This window comes from Rhipicephalus microplus, chromosome 8 (genome assembly GCF_043290135.1).
Source record: "Rhipicephalus microplus isolate Deutch F79 chromosome 8, USDA_Rmic, whole genome shotgun sequence".
Classification (NCBI taxonomy): Eukaryota; Metazoa; Arthropoda; class Arachnida; order Ixodida; family Ixodidae; genus Rhipicephalus; species Rhipicephalus microplus.
Genome location: NC_134707.1, coordinates 85,643,851 through 85,658,405, shown reverse-complemented (window position 1 = coordinate 85,658,405; position 14,555 = coordinate 85,643,851). Strand labels below are relative to the sequence as shown.

General features: G+C 45.3%; 1 protein-coding gene across 2 annotated transcripts in view; it reads left to right on the top strand.

Annotated features, from left to right (window-relative positions):
- Positions 1-14,555, top strand: part of LOC119165097 (uncharacterized) — a 48,872-nt gene that overhangs the window by 16,259 nt on the left and 18,058 nt on the right. The window contains exons 7-9 of one of the 2 annotated variants that reach the window (XM_075872250.1): positions 1,715-1,886; positions 12,528-12,563; positions 14,322-14,424. In XM_075872250.1, coding sequence (XP_075728365.1) covers positions 1,715-1,886; positions 12,528-12,563; positions 14,322-14,424 — 311 coding nt within the window. The remainder of the gene's footprint in view (positions 1-1,714; positions 1,887-12,527; positions 12,564-14,321; positions 14,425-14,555) is intronic. The other variant, XM_075872251.1, reaches the window with a different exon arrangement.

Genomic DNA, 14,555 nt, shown 5'->3' with positions numbered 1-14,555 from the left:
AGGGAAGGGTAAAATTGCTAGTCAAAAATTTGTAAGTCAAGACTGAATATTTATTTGTCTTGTGTTGTATGGTTTTGTACAGTATATTGCTGAGGTCCTCGCTCGTTCTAGTGGATGTGGTTCGTAATGATGGGGGTGCTCTCTACTTCACTTCTTTTTTCCTCTCGCTCTTTCCTTCTTTAAAATTACCATTTGACACTTGTCCTATTCATTTTTTTTCGGTTAATTTGGTATCCTGCAAACCTTTGCTGCAGCAGGCAGGGCATTGTTCTTTGTTTTATTTTTAATATCTTCATATTAAATTTTGCCCACACAAACCTGTCTGTCATCACGGCACAGCACATGCAAGGTACCCTCTATATTCCATGATATTGTCACAATGATGAATTAGCACGTCCAGACCACACATTCTTTTTGTCATCACGATACAGCACATGCATGGTACCCGCTATAGGCCATGACAATGACCATGGCGAAGAACAAGCGCATTCCACACCACAGATTAATTTTCTGCCATCAGGTGCGGCACATGCAACGTATCCACCATACACCATGATAACGATGATGAAAATAATGGTTATGGACAACGACTGGCTTGTGCAGTACGGCATATAACTTCTCGATATGCTCTACTGTGCATTTAGCACGACCAGAAACAACGAACCATCACTACCGCGGAAGCGTGCACAGCCTCGTTTTTGCCAACTTCAGGCTGGATCCGGTACCACAAAGCAGTAATAATGAAGGCAAAATAAAAATCGTAGCCAAAAAAAAAACAACATACCAGTTATTATTAATAAGCATTGTATACTGGGTGTCCGACATAACTTGAGTTAAGAATTTGAAAGTGACAGGCACTTAGGAGGCGAATTGAACCAGACGCATACAACTCGCACTAGTCTGTAGGTACTGGGGTTATTTTTTATTTCTTCAAAAACTAATTAATAATTCTCAATTACCTATTTTTTAAATTATGGGCTGGAAACCCAAAATATGAACGAACACTGAGATATAGAGCACTTTCAGAAACCACCGACTAAATTGTTTCCTGTACGATACGTTTCACGCTGTTATTTTTTTCCCATTGTAAAGAAAGCCCGTGAAATGTGAAAACAAGTCGTGGGACGGACCGCGAGCGCACTGCTAAAGTGCTGTCATAGGCTTTCTTTACAACGCGGAAAAAATAACAGCGCTAGACGTATCGTACAGGAAACAATTTAGTTGGTGGTTTCTAAGAGTGCTGTACATCTCAGAGTTCATATTTTGGGTTTCCAGCCTATAATTTAAAAAATAGGTAATGAATATTAATTAATTAGTATGGATAGAAATAAAAAATAGCCTGAGTACCTACAGGCTAGTACGAGTAGTACGCGTTTGGTTCAATTCGCCACTGAAGTGTCTTTCATTTTCTAATTCTTGGCCCAAGTTGTGTGGGACACCCTGTATTACTGTGCACCACTTGGCACTTATTTACATGCTTGAGTGGTCACTGTCACAGGTGATTTAGGATAACACCGAATGATGCCACTGCTTCGCCTACTCGTCATTCACTTCATGGATATGCTGCAAGTTTTCAGCACTGCAAAAGCGAGCTGTAGCAGCTTACAATTTTAGATTTTAAGGTAGTCTGCACGTGTCTCATTCTCGTCAATGCTTGTGCCAAGAAAGTGTAGCGGTCATTAGTTCATATTTGACATGTCTCTACTGGTTCCAGCATGCGTGCTGCTGAACCAGCTGCGGCGCCTGGTGACTCAGCGCAAGGAGCCCGGAGGAGAGATGGACGCCGTGGTGCCAGATTCCACCACTGCAGTGCCCATTCTTCCTTCGGGTTCAAAGCGCCGCAAGCCACGAGAGCTCCTGCCTCGCGGACTGTCTCCCTGGAAAAGGCACGTCCCTTGCGAGTGGCATGACCGGTTTTGCCTTGTTTGTTCTAACAAGACGGCGTTAAAAAGAGCTTGTTCTGCCAGAATCGTGGCGTCTGCATCTTAACGCAAACTGCCAAGCAATAAGCCCCATCCCCTCCCCCCTAACTGTGAAGGATAATTGGACCAGATTTGAGGAGGTGGTTGCTTGCTCTCGGACTGGTCATGGGGGCTTATTTTGGTTCTCCCAAAAATGAGGGGGAGTGCTTGCTCGACATTTTGTGGTTGTTGCAAGCCAGCAATCGGCATTGTCTATTTGCGAAAAATTCAAAGTAAATGCAGATAAACAATGGAAATGTTCGATTTGAGTGTGAAATGAATCCAGGGCTTCAGCATGGCGCAGTAGTTCTACCATAGACAGGGTTGCTGTCGGGTAGATTTTAAAAGAAGCCAAACTCAAGGTAAACATATTTGAAATAGCCATGCCGTTCAATTCTAGCACCACATTTTTCGCCAAACAAAAAAATGTGTGTAGAGTTGTTAATATTCAACATTATCATAATTCTGATTAAGCATAAACTGAGTATAAGGAACACAATATTTTTCACTCTTCCTTGATTTCTAAGCTGCACGTTAGTTGCAAATTTACACATTGTACATTTAGTGTGCCTGCATACAGCCTGTCTACAATAGAGTTCTCGCAAAAGCAGGTTTTGGGCCAAGAATTCTGCAAGAACAATAAATGCTGAAGCTTTTTTGTCTTGAAGCCGCAGAACGAAATCGTAACAGAGCTACAATGATACCAGTCCAGCTTCCAGCAGGGAAATCTGATCGAAGGTCAACAATAGCTTCATTTTGTTGCGAATAACTCTTAGACGCACGTCATTTAAGCATTATTAGCATCTGGCATCAGTAGTGGGCTATATAGCCACACATTTTCATACATGTGCGTGTGTGTATTTTATAGACTGAGGAATACTCGCAGAGTGCCTCAATGTGCACTAGCTCGCTGGCGGGAGAAGTACGCACATGTTCGCGCTAAGACCAACGTGATAGAGAAGCTTGCAAATGATAGTTATTGTTTCGAAAATGCTTGCTGTTTTGTATTGAAATAATGCAAAAAAAAATTGTCAGTAAGTGTGCCAAAATGGAAGTTCATAGTAGCCAGGCAGTAGCCAAGGGGTGGATGTGAACTTCTTGCTGCCAGACATGGTCGCAAAGTAGCTACCAACAGTAACCCGAACCACAGAGCTGTGCCACTTCTTGAAACTGTTTGCTATAAAAGCCCTACAAGAAGGTCATATAGTCCGGGGAGTCTCCTTCACACATATTATACTGCGTGGCAGAAGTGTAGGATCGCACCAGGCATCGAAACGTGTAATTCGCCCAATAATCAATTCAGTTGAAAGGCCCGCTATTTGCAAAGTGTGTGGGCGTAAATAATCATTATCAGCAATAGCAAAACAAGCAGCTTAGCGATTGCATGCATTGTTTTGCAGATGTATGGGGGGCACTTAGCAACCCTATATGCGGTAAGCATTCTAGGACAGTTTGAAGTGGCTAATCTGAAATGCACAGACGTCCCTTTCCTAGTGGCACAGTTGAGGCATCAACCTAAAAGTGAGGTCAGGTTAGCAATTAGAAAGGCAGCCCGAACGGGACCCGATTATGCTCTTGCATTCTACACTTGAAAAAGAAGCTCAAGCGTCCTTTTTTTTTTCCTATTTCAGCACTATATTGTGCAGCAGTCGTGTTATGCTGCACTGGTGCCATTCATTTGTGGCTTGGGGTAAGGTCTTGGAAGTCGATGGGGCATAACTGAATATACAATTAGTGCAACCTAGAAGTAGTTACAGCGTAACTATGGTAGCAAAAAACAGATATAAAAGAGCACTGACTTTCAACAGTGATTCAATAGCGGAGTGCTGTACATATATCTGTGAAAAAAAAAAAGAATGGGCATGCGTAGAGCAGTGCAGTTAACAACCGCTGCGATACAGTGTCAGCGAAACTCCTCGTGTAAGGTGTGCATCTTCTTTGCAGAGTGATAGGTGTGGTGCACCCAGTGTCATGTCATGGTAATGCGGCAAGTTGATTCATAGCACTATTACTAATGTGGCAATTTTTCTTATAGCGGAAGCTCTTATGAGATCCCAACAAGGGCAGATTATGGCACCATAGTGGTCTGTTGTAGTCGGAGTTTGGAAGCACTATCACATGAACTAAACAAAAAACGAAATGAACGCAAAACGCTGATGACCGAATGGCAATCGAACTCGGTATTTCTGCGTGGCAGCCCAGTACTCTTCCATTGAGATACAACAGTACTTGAGACTTTCTTGCATATTGACTGTGTGCAGTCTTCATGTCTTGTAAAGAATGACAGTAATGCATGTAATAAAGCATTTTGGAACACTAAAGTAACAACCAGGTATCGCACAATGCAAATTGTGTAACGACTTAGCTGCATGCTCCAACCCATTACAGAAGCCTCTGGCAGAATTCTTCCTTGTTGTCAGCCACAGAGTCAACAAAATGCTTTCCAAGTGCTTTCCAAGTTTGTAGTGGGTACCACGCTTTTCTGAAGAATTAAGGGGGCGCATCCCCACTACACAAAAATTATGATTTATGGTGTAGTAGGTGCCATACAAAAGTACCTGTAATAGTAGTTGCTTCAAAAGTGTTCGAAAAATGTTCTGGACAAACTGCTCTTCCAGCATTCACCGCAACTGTGCTGCACCTTCCACACAGGCCTGTTTTTTAAAAAATAATTTACACCCTAAGCATGCCATGCCGGTCGTCGGTAAGTTCGTCGCCACTTTGTGCAACACTATGAACTGTACATAGCTTTGTAAAAATGACACAAACTCGCCATTGAGTTTAGTGTCACGGGCACCCTAAAGAGTGGCTGCACTCGCATCAAGCATGTTGCATGCTTTTATCACGGGACAAGTGACAAACCATAAGTGACGAGCCTCGTCATGCAGTATGTGTATTAGCTCTATTTGGCTTCAAGCTGTCCTCGGTTTGTTCCTCCCGTGGTGTCTCGGATCGCCTGCATTCGGGCTGTGTACTGAATGCAGGCTTTTGTTGCTGAACAGAACTACAGTAGGCTCTTCATAATCTAAACTCGGAGAGGGGCATCAGGAATTGTGATTTTGTTTGTCTTATCAGTTCTCACAAATATAACTTTGGGCAACATGCCAACTTGTGTTGTAATTCTTAGGGTTCCTCAGGGGCGCAGCAGTATCTTGGGCATTGCTGAATGATTGTCAGTAATGTTTTAAAACGTTGGTGGTTATATACTGGCGATTGGTACAATAGGGTGCATTCACGCGTATGTAAAGATTAAAAAATGCACTGTCCACTGTATTCAGATAAATTGTTTCTCAACCTTAGTATAAGTAAATAAAATAGGTACTTCATTAAGAAGCTTGGCTATATCGAAGAGTTATCGAAGGTCGTCCTTTTTATGGTAGCTGTGGGGTAGCCAAAGGAATGTTTTGTAGTGAATAGTGCTAAAAATTTTCTGACTATGGTAGTATGAAACAAATGATCTCAGCGATTCCACTCCTGCTAGGAAGTGCACCAAGCTTGATTTACTGCATCATTCTAGTAAAATTATCATATATGGCACTGAACTCTACCAGACTGAGAAGCAATCGCACTGTGCCAGACTGACTGGCGATCGCACTGTGCCAAACATCGCACTGCCACAGCATCAATATGTGCACCTTTATCTTGAGGCCGCCAACACATCCATGGACCAAGGGTCATATTACAGAGAAAACAAAGCTCGCTTGCAATGTTTGTGGATACAACTTGGTTTGCTCTGCATACCAATTCAGCCACAACTCCATGCACAGTGTCATTGCAGCTTCCGTTGCGCATTTGATGGCCAAAGATGTTTCAATGCATATTGCCGCGCTTGAAATAGAGAACGAAGACGATGTGTGCGCCAACAGTCTCGTGAAAAGGGACACTGACCAAAAAAGACTATGTGCTTTTTTTATGTCTTTGCCCTTGGCTGCTGCATAAAAACATGCCGTCTGTTCTCGGACTGAACGTCTCAATGGTATGCTTACGTTTAACCGCGACACTGGTGGAGGTGCTGGACTGCAAGCTACCGATGCTCTGCACCCCATCTGGGAGCCGTTCTTCAAGTCCCGACATGCAGTCACCTGTTACGACTACAGTGCACTGCTTCAGTCGACGGTTGCTAGGCCTGTCTCCTGAGCTGACCTCCTTGGACACTCATTCTACCAGGCATTTCGTACCTCTGCCAATGGCCTCCGCCAGCCAGCCACTGGTGGTCCAAGGGATACAAGGCAGCCCTGTTTCCAATCCAGCCTAGGTAACGCTTCTTCAGCCACTTGTACTTGATTGCTTCAGTGGTGCCCCACATGTAGATGTTGAAGATTGGCTTGAACATTACGAACGTATTGCCGACATTAACCAGTGGAATGCTCAACAGAAGCTCACCCGCACGTACTTCACCCCCGATGACAGCGCTCACATGTAACTTGAGAATCGAGGAGGCCGTATATCTACATGGGATGAGTTTCGTCAGCAGCTGACTGACACCTTTGCTAGCGTCGACCGTCGAGAGCAGGCTGAGCAGTTGCTCGAGTTAAGACTTCAGAAACCTAACGAAACTGTGGCAATGTTTGCTGAAGACATGACACGCCTGTGTCGTCGGGCTGATCCCAATAAGTCCGAAGAAAAGAAGTTGCGCTACCTTATGCGCGGCGTGAAGGAACAACTGTTTGCCGGACTTGTGCACAATACCCCAACTACCGTGGCCGATTTTATAATAGAAGCCACTGTCATTGAGCGTGCTCTGCACCAAAAATGGTGACAGTGTGATTGCTCGTCCACCACCACCCCAATCAACGCCTCTTTACGTGACCTGATCAGGGCTCTATACGTGACCTGATCAGACATATTGTTCGAGAAGAACTTTAGAAGCTTTGGACACCGCCAGTAGATGCACCAATGACCGCCATTGCCGCATTCGTTGGCGACGAACTCGGGCACGCTTTCTCACCAGCTGATCTCGGTCGCTAGCAGCGTCAAATGAGTTACACCGACACTGTCCGCCGTCCTCCATCTGTCCCGCCTATCGCGTCATACTACCAGCCACCTACTGCCGCATCGTCGTCGCAACCTTTGCAGGAGGCTTTCAGACGTCGGCCCATGTCTCTAATGTCTTCATGCTACCAGCCATAACTTGCCACACTTTACTCGCCACCGTAAGAGGACATGGAACGCCCACAATTTCTCAAAACGGACGCTTGGCACACTGTCGATTGGTGCCCCCTCTGCTTCAACTGTGGTGGTGCCGGCCATATAGCTCGCTATTGTTGGCACTGCGACACATCTCTTCGCTCGTCTCGGCTAGGGTACGACGGTTGCCGTGCCAACACCGACTACATTGTTTGCCATGATGACCCTGGTTTTCGAAAACCTCCAACGACGTGGTCTCCCTATCACGAGTTGCTTCCCAATTGCCAGCCCAACTCGGCTCACTGGTCACGCTCTCCATCCCCTGCACAGACATCCTCATTGAATCGACATACTTTTGCTGACCTTCGGGGAACAAGGTCGCCCAGCCCTTACCGGGGAAACTAAAGGCCGCGACTTCTCGGGGTAAAGTCGCAGCCCGACCACAAGACAATAAAAGATACCCAGTACTGCCGCTACAGAACGACCCGACACCGACGGATATTAACAGCAACGAAACGGTGAGCACCGACCTCAATGTACTTATTGATGGAGAGCAAGTGACGACTTTAGATGATAGGGGTGCTGATTTTTCCATAAGTCGCAAGCTGGCCGATCGTTTTGGAAAAGTAAAAAGGCCGTGGACAGGACCACATATAAGAACAGCAAGTGGTCATTTGGTGCTCCCTACTGAAAGATGCACAGCAAGAGTCTGCATAGGAGATTCCTCCTTTGTTGCGACTTTTCATCGTTCTCCCAGAGTGCTGCAAATATTTAATTATAGGAATGGACTTTCTCGGGGAGCATGGCCAAGTAATCAACATCCCAGATTGCGTGGTTTCGTTTTACGAGAGTGCTCATCTGACTGATTCTTCATCACCAGAGCACAAATCCTTTTGTCTCAAAGACCACGACATAGTTGTGCCGCCTCGATCATGCACCCTCGTTTCAGTAGCATGTGATGTACCGTTCGACGGTGGAGGAGTTGCCGACCAACTAACCTCGCTGCTTCTCACTCGCACGATTTCAGTAGCATGAGGAATAGTCAATGTCACTGACGGCCAAACGAACTCGCTATTGACCAATTTCACCTCCAAGTGACGGCACCTTCTAAAAGGCACAACTATTGCATATTTTGACAAGGTGGAAGATGTTTGTGACTGCTTTTCAGCACTCGAAGCAACGCCTACACAATACCCACATGACCTAGCACCTAACCTCGACGTCAACCCTACTTTAACTAGGCAACAGCGGGAACGCCTTTTTGCGCTGCTAGCAGAGTTACACGACTGTTTTGGGTCGACCACGAAAGTTGGCCGGACGTCCTTGACCATGCACCGAATCTTCACAGAGGACACGGCTAGACCAATCCATCAAATTCTGTACCATTTGGCTTCAAAAGAACGAGAAGCAATAGAACAGCAGGTAATGAAAATGCTTGAAGACGACGTGATTGAACCGTCTAAAAGCCCTTGGGCGTCACCTGTTGTTCTAGTCTAAAAGAAGGAAGGCAGCCTGCGTTTCTGTGTAGACTATCGAAAGCTAAATTGGGTGACGAAAAAAGACGTGTACCCGCTTTCCCGCATAGATGATTTGATCGACCGGCTTCGAAACGCACGTTACTTCTCTTTTATGGACTTACAGTGAATATTGGCAAATTGATGTCGACCCCAGGGATCGTGAAAAAAAAATGCTTTCGTGATGCCAGACGGACTGTACGAATTTAAAGTCTTACCATTTGGCTTGTGCTCGGCGCCTGCTACTTTGCAGCGTCTCATGGATACCGTGCTCTCTGGGCTTAAATGGAGAACCTGCCTAGTATACCTTGACGATGTCATTGTGTTTTCTGCAACGTTTGACGAACACCTTGAACAATTGCAGGTGATCTTGCAGGCCATACGGGCCGCAGGCCTGACACTCAAGCCGGAGAAATGCCACTCCTGCTTTGAGGAACTACAGTTTCTTGGCCATGTTGTCAGTTACGCAGGAGTTCGTCCAAATTCCGAGAAAGTTGCCGCCATCGCACAGTTTCCAACACCATCATATAAAAAGGCAGCCAGGCGTTTTCTGGGTCTCTGCGCACATTATCGGCAGTTTATTCCAGATTTTGCACACATTGCGTCGCCTCTAACTCATCTCACGAGAGATGACGTTGCATTTGTTTAGGGCGACGAACAGGAAGCTGCTTTCAATGACTTGCGGCAACGTCTACACACGACCCCCGTGCTTGCTCATTTTGATGAGACAGCCCCTACTGACAGCAATGTTGGCCTCTGAACTGTTCTTGTGCAGTGCCAGGGCGACGAGGAAAGAGTGGTCGCTTACGCTAGCAGAGCTGTCACGCACAGAAGTAAATTACTCGACATCTGAAAAAGAATGCCTTGCCGTGGTGTGGGCAGTTATCATACTTGTCCGGCCGCCCATTCAAGGATATCAGTGACCACCATTCGTTGTGTTAGTTAACAAGTGTGAAAGATCTTTCCGGGCGATTGGCATGCTGGAGCCTTAGACTACAGGAATTTGGTATGACGATGCTGTACAATTCGGGAAAACGACACATGGACGCTGACTGCCTGTCTCGATCACCAATAGAATTGGCTGCTTCTCTTGATGAAGAGACGGCATTTCTCAAAATCCTCGACATTTCAAACATCGCAGATCACCAGTATGACAATCTTGAGCTACTTGGCTTGATTAATTATTTAGAAGGACAAATCCAGAACGTGCCCAAAGCCTTTGAAAGAGGACTATCGTCATTCTTTGTACGAAACAATGTCCTTTACAAAATCAGCTTCTTATCAGACGGGTCCACCTACCTGCTTGTCGTCTCTACTGCTCTTCATTCTGAGGTATTGCGAGCGTGCCACAATGAGGTCGCATCTAGACATTTAGGCTACACACGAAATCCGGGCAGAGTTCGGGAGAGGTATTACTTGCCTAGACTCACCGCTTCCTAGAAGCATCATGTTCAGACCTGCCTCGATTGCCAGCAGCGCAAGTCACCTCCGACCAAACCAGCCGGTTTGTTACACCCTGTCCAGATCTTGCCAACGCCTTTTGATCAGATTAGAATGGACCTTTTGGGCCCACTTCCCACCTCTAGTGCTGGTAGCCGCCGGGTTATAGTGGCGGCCGACTACCTTACTTGCTACGTCGAGACAAAAGCTATCCAGAGAGGCACAGCAGAGGAGGTGGCCCAATGCTTCATAGAGAACATTGTGCTGAGAAACAGTGCACCGTCAGTCGTTATAACGGATCACGGAACCATATTCACGGCTGCACTTTTAGATCATGTGTTGGTGCTCAGCGGTACTATTCACCGTAAGTTGACAGCCTATCATCCACAAACCAAAGGCTTAACCGAGTGGCTCAACAAAACTATGAAAGACATGCTTTCAATGTATGTGAATATCAAGCACAAAAATTGGGAAGAGATTCTCCCTTACATAATGTTTGCATACAATACTGCTTAACAAGGAACCACACGGATGACCCCATTCAGCTTTGTTCACGGACGAGAAGCAAGGGTGATATTGGACACGATGCGGCCACATGAATGCGATGACAACAAAACGAGTGTTGACGCGTTCACTCAGCGTGCAGAGGAAACCAGGCAGCTCGCACGTATGCGAATATACCAACAGCAAGAGTACAACGCAGGTCGCTATAACCTACGTAACCTGTAACGTACGAAAACGGGGACAGGGTATAGGTGTGGATGCCTGTACGAAGACGGGGCTATCCGAATAGTTGCTCATGAAATACTTCGGACCTTTTGAATGCTGCAACGACTAAGTGACGTTACCTACGAGTTCGTCCCGGATAGCCCAAACTGTACAAGGCGTTGCCAGCACTGATCTGAACTTGTGCACGTAGTGCGCATTAAACCATACGTCAGAAAGTGACTCTGCGAAGCACCGTTCCTTGCACAAAGTGACTTTATGCACGAATGACTAGCTCAGCTATAACATGGGGGCGATGCTCTTTTAAGGGGATGCAAATGCCGGGCTCAAAATAGACGGAGAATGAAGACGATGTGCGCGCCAGTCTCGTGAAAAAGGACACTGACCAAAGATGACGACGTTCCTTTGTTTGTCTTTGCTCTTGGCTGCTGCATAAAAACACTTCATCGCTTCTCGGACTCAATGTGTCAGCGGTCTGCTTACGTTGAACCGCGACAATATAAATAAAATGCTGTTGTGCATCAGGAAGATGCAGAAAAAAAAAAAATGTGGGTAGTACCACCACCTCAATTTTCACACAACAGACGTCGTGGCGTTAGATTCTGACAGTGTCTACTGGGCCTATGCAGTTCCCAATTGCTAAATCTGAAGTACATTGACCTCCGAGGGTGCCACAGAAAATTTTGTTGAGCCAGTGTCCCCACAATTTGACAAATACAATTGGAAATCCGCGACATCATGTGCAAAGATTTCAGCGTGGATACTTAGTAATGCAACTAGAACCTTGCTTTTCTCCTCTGTTAGTAAACCTGTGATGGTGAAATGAATCGTATCAAAATTCTCAGAACCAAATCAGCTATATAGGCTGATATGGTTCTCAAAGAACCATATCAGCTTAAACTGATCCGATGCTTCATTGTGTTCCTTTAAGAAAACGGAGCAAAGTCCAAGCCAGGCTTGACCACAGACTGTCGCATGGGACCTGGGTTCGACCTTATGCCTCGAGCTTGAAGCCCGAGCTCCCTGTGAAAAGTACAGCTTGCGAACTTTGAGTGAGAAATGTGACAGGGGCACTATCACACTAGGCACCGTCAAAGTTTTTTACATGTGCTCAAACCTCAATATAACAAATATAGATGTTATGAAATATCTTTTATAACAAAGTAGAGAATGGCCTTCAAATAGATAATGTTATGAATGTGCCTTTATAATGGTTTCTTGATACAATAAAGTCATTTTTCTGTGAGATGCCATTTTGTTATTATGATGTTTGAGTGTATGAAACGCATGCTCTGGTAGGTGGCAGTTTTTTTTTTTTTTTTCAATACACCAGAACTCGTGTGGTGCTCCGCTGTGAACTTGGTACCCCAGTAGACAGGCAAAATATTTCGTCACGGCAGCTGGTGTGGGTGGCGGGGGATTTCAAAGTGGCTTCACGACCTATCCCGTTTTTTCGCAAATTTTATCTCTTGCAGAGTGCCTTCCCCACAGCAAGTTAGGCATTTTTGGTGTGCGAGTAGTGTACCAATACAAGAAAAACTCTTTCTAGTTCCTTTGTAGTGAAATTGTAGATGAACAAGCCTTGTTGCATAGAAGTAAAAATTCTGTCTATGTAGATAGTTATTAGAACTGTGATACTTCATTATGGAAAGCATTTCATTTTTATTGAAATTTGTGTTGTCAAGGTTTGTGTTTGATCTACAGGTCGATGGAAAGGTTAGTTTTCTATTCACCATGAAAGCCTTCTCTTCTCTTCCAGGCTTTCCTTCTCTCGCGATTCCCGGGGTTCTGGAAGGTATACTTCGTATCCATCGGCTTCGAGTTACCTTGTCTTGTTTCTTCGCCTCGCTTGCATGCCACGTTTTCTTTTTGTTCCAACGCCCTCATGCGAGCTATGTGCCTTGCAATAGATGTGCGTCGCTACAGGTAAATGCATGTTGAGTCAGATAAGCTCTTCCACCGGATAGTTTAACTTTCTCAGCAAGAATGGACAACCTGACTGTTAAAATTATGGATTCTGTTGCGACACATCTAAATGCGTTGCACTGTGCCGTAAGCCTAACTTGTTACGGCGTTTTCATAGTTGTCGGGCCTCGCTTGTGCCAAGGTAGTGGGGAGTTGTTTGCTTTTTAGGGGCTGGGTGCAGTTGTGCTGTTTCTGCTTATTAGTTCGTGTTTTTTTGTTTGTTTTTTTCGACGCTAGTGCTTTTTGAAAACTCCATTGCATGGTGCTGTACATTGCCATGTGGGCTCGGAGCTCTTTTCTATATTACCATGGGTCCAGTGTTCACTTTTCTTTCACATAATTTAAGCGGATATTTTTTGCCATGGATATCAAGATGCACTCAAAATATGTACTATTATAAAGAACAAAGTGGTGTTTGTGTTGGGTGTGACTTTATGTGACTAACGCTTATGCCTTCTAATTGCCTGGGTGTAGTGTTCTTAATTCTCTATATGTTTGTGGTATTTTAGGTTCCAGGATTAATCAGCTTTGCTTCTGTTGCAGTGTGCGGCTTTTTTTATATTGATCTTGCTGTTTGATTAGTCAAACAAAGCTGTTTTGCTATAGCAGTATTAGCGTAGTGTGTTTTGAAAAAGCAGGCACTAGAGAGAAGAGGTCAGTCTGGATGTCTGTCAGTTCATCTCTATAGTATGTGGCGAAAACTCTCCGCCCATGGGATGACCTTATCATGTCCCAATGTGTGTGGAGCGTCTAGTCTTCAGATGTCTTCTGGAGATGAAAGTTTAAATGTCCTATGAAGGACATGCCAGGCATATTTCATCTGCATCTAATACATACCACACAGTGCGAGGCATGTTAGGGAAATTTCACCCAGACACTTCCAGGATTATGTACAGCCTTTAAGTGATGAGCAATGGTTTAGCAGAGATTTCTTGTCGCTGGTGAAGAGGCTGCACAGAAAAAAATCTCCTGTGGTCAGAACATTGCCGCCAGCAACATTCCCTGTTCGATGTCGCCATGGCAATGAAGCATAGTACACTCAAACCTCATTAGTATAACAAAATTGCACCTGAGCCGCAAATTTGATCTAAGACTATAACTATTGCAAGACTATTTTTAATTTTCTTCGTTATAACAGATATTTCATTATATCCAGATTAATTATATCGAGGTTTGAGTACACACAAGTTTGCCTAGTCTTTGTGCTTGTGGCTTTGTAGGCACTTGTGGATTCCCTGGGATACTTTCTTTTGGCCTGTTTTGAATTACAGCAACTTATCGTGAACCTGGTGAGCCGATTCAATTTGGTCTGCCCAAAAAAACAAGGACTAAGGCAACGAAGTGGGAATACTGAACATTGTCTTTTGACAAAGTGGGTGCAGGTCACCCGGAACTGAAAGAATGAAGCCTGGGCGAATTCTTGTGTACTACCCATCAATCCCACGCTGGCTGAAGCCCGACATATCACAGCACCCATAGTGACGAACTTGCGCCAGATGTCTCTTTAATGTGCTGTTATGAAACTGTACAATCGTGAAGAGGGCAGAAAGAAAGTTCTTCGAAGTTGGTGTGTGCCATTTCCCGACAGGGCGAAGCGCGAGGAGGGGCAGGCGTTCAGCCGGCACCAGCAGCAGGCGTGTGCCACTCCCGAGCTGCTCGACAAACTGCGCGAGGAGGTTGCTTCGCTGCCGGTGAGTGTCCGAAGCTTGTCCTGCTGTAGGAGTGCGCATTGCTTGCAACGAATGGAGGGGAACTTGGGCAGGGGTAATTTCTTTGTGAGACGCAACTAAATGAACCTAAAGGACAATGAGGCCAGAAAAAT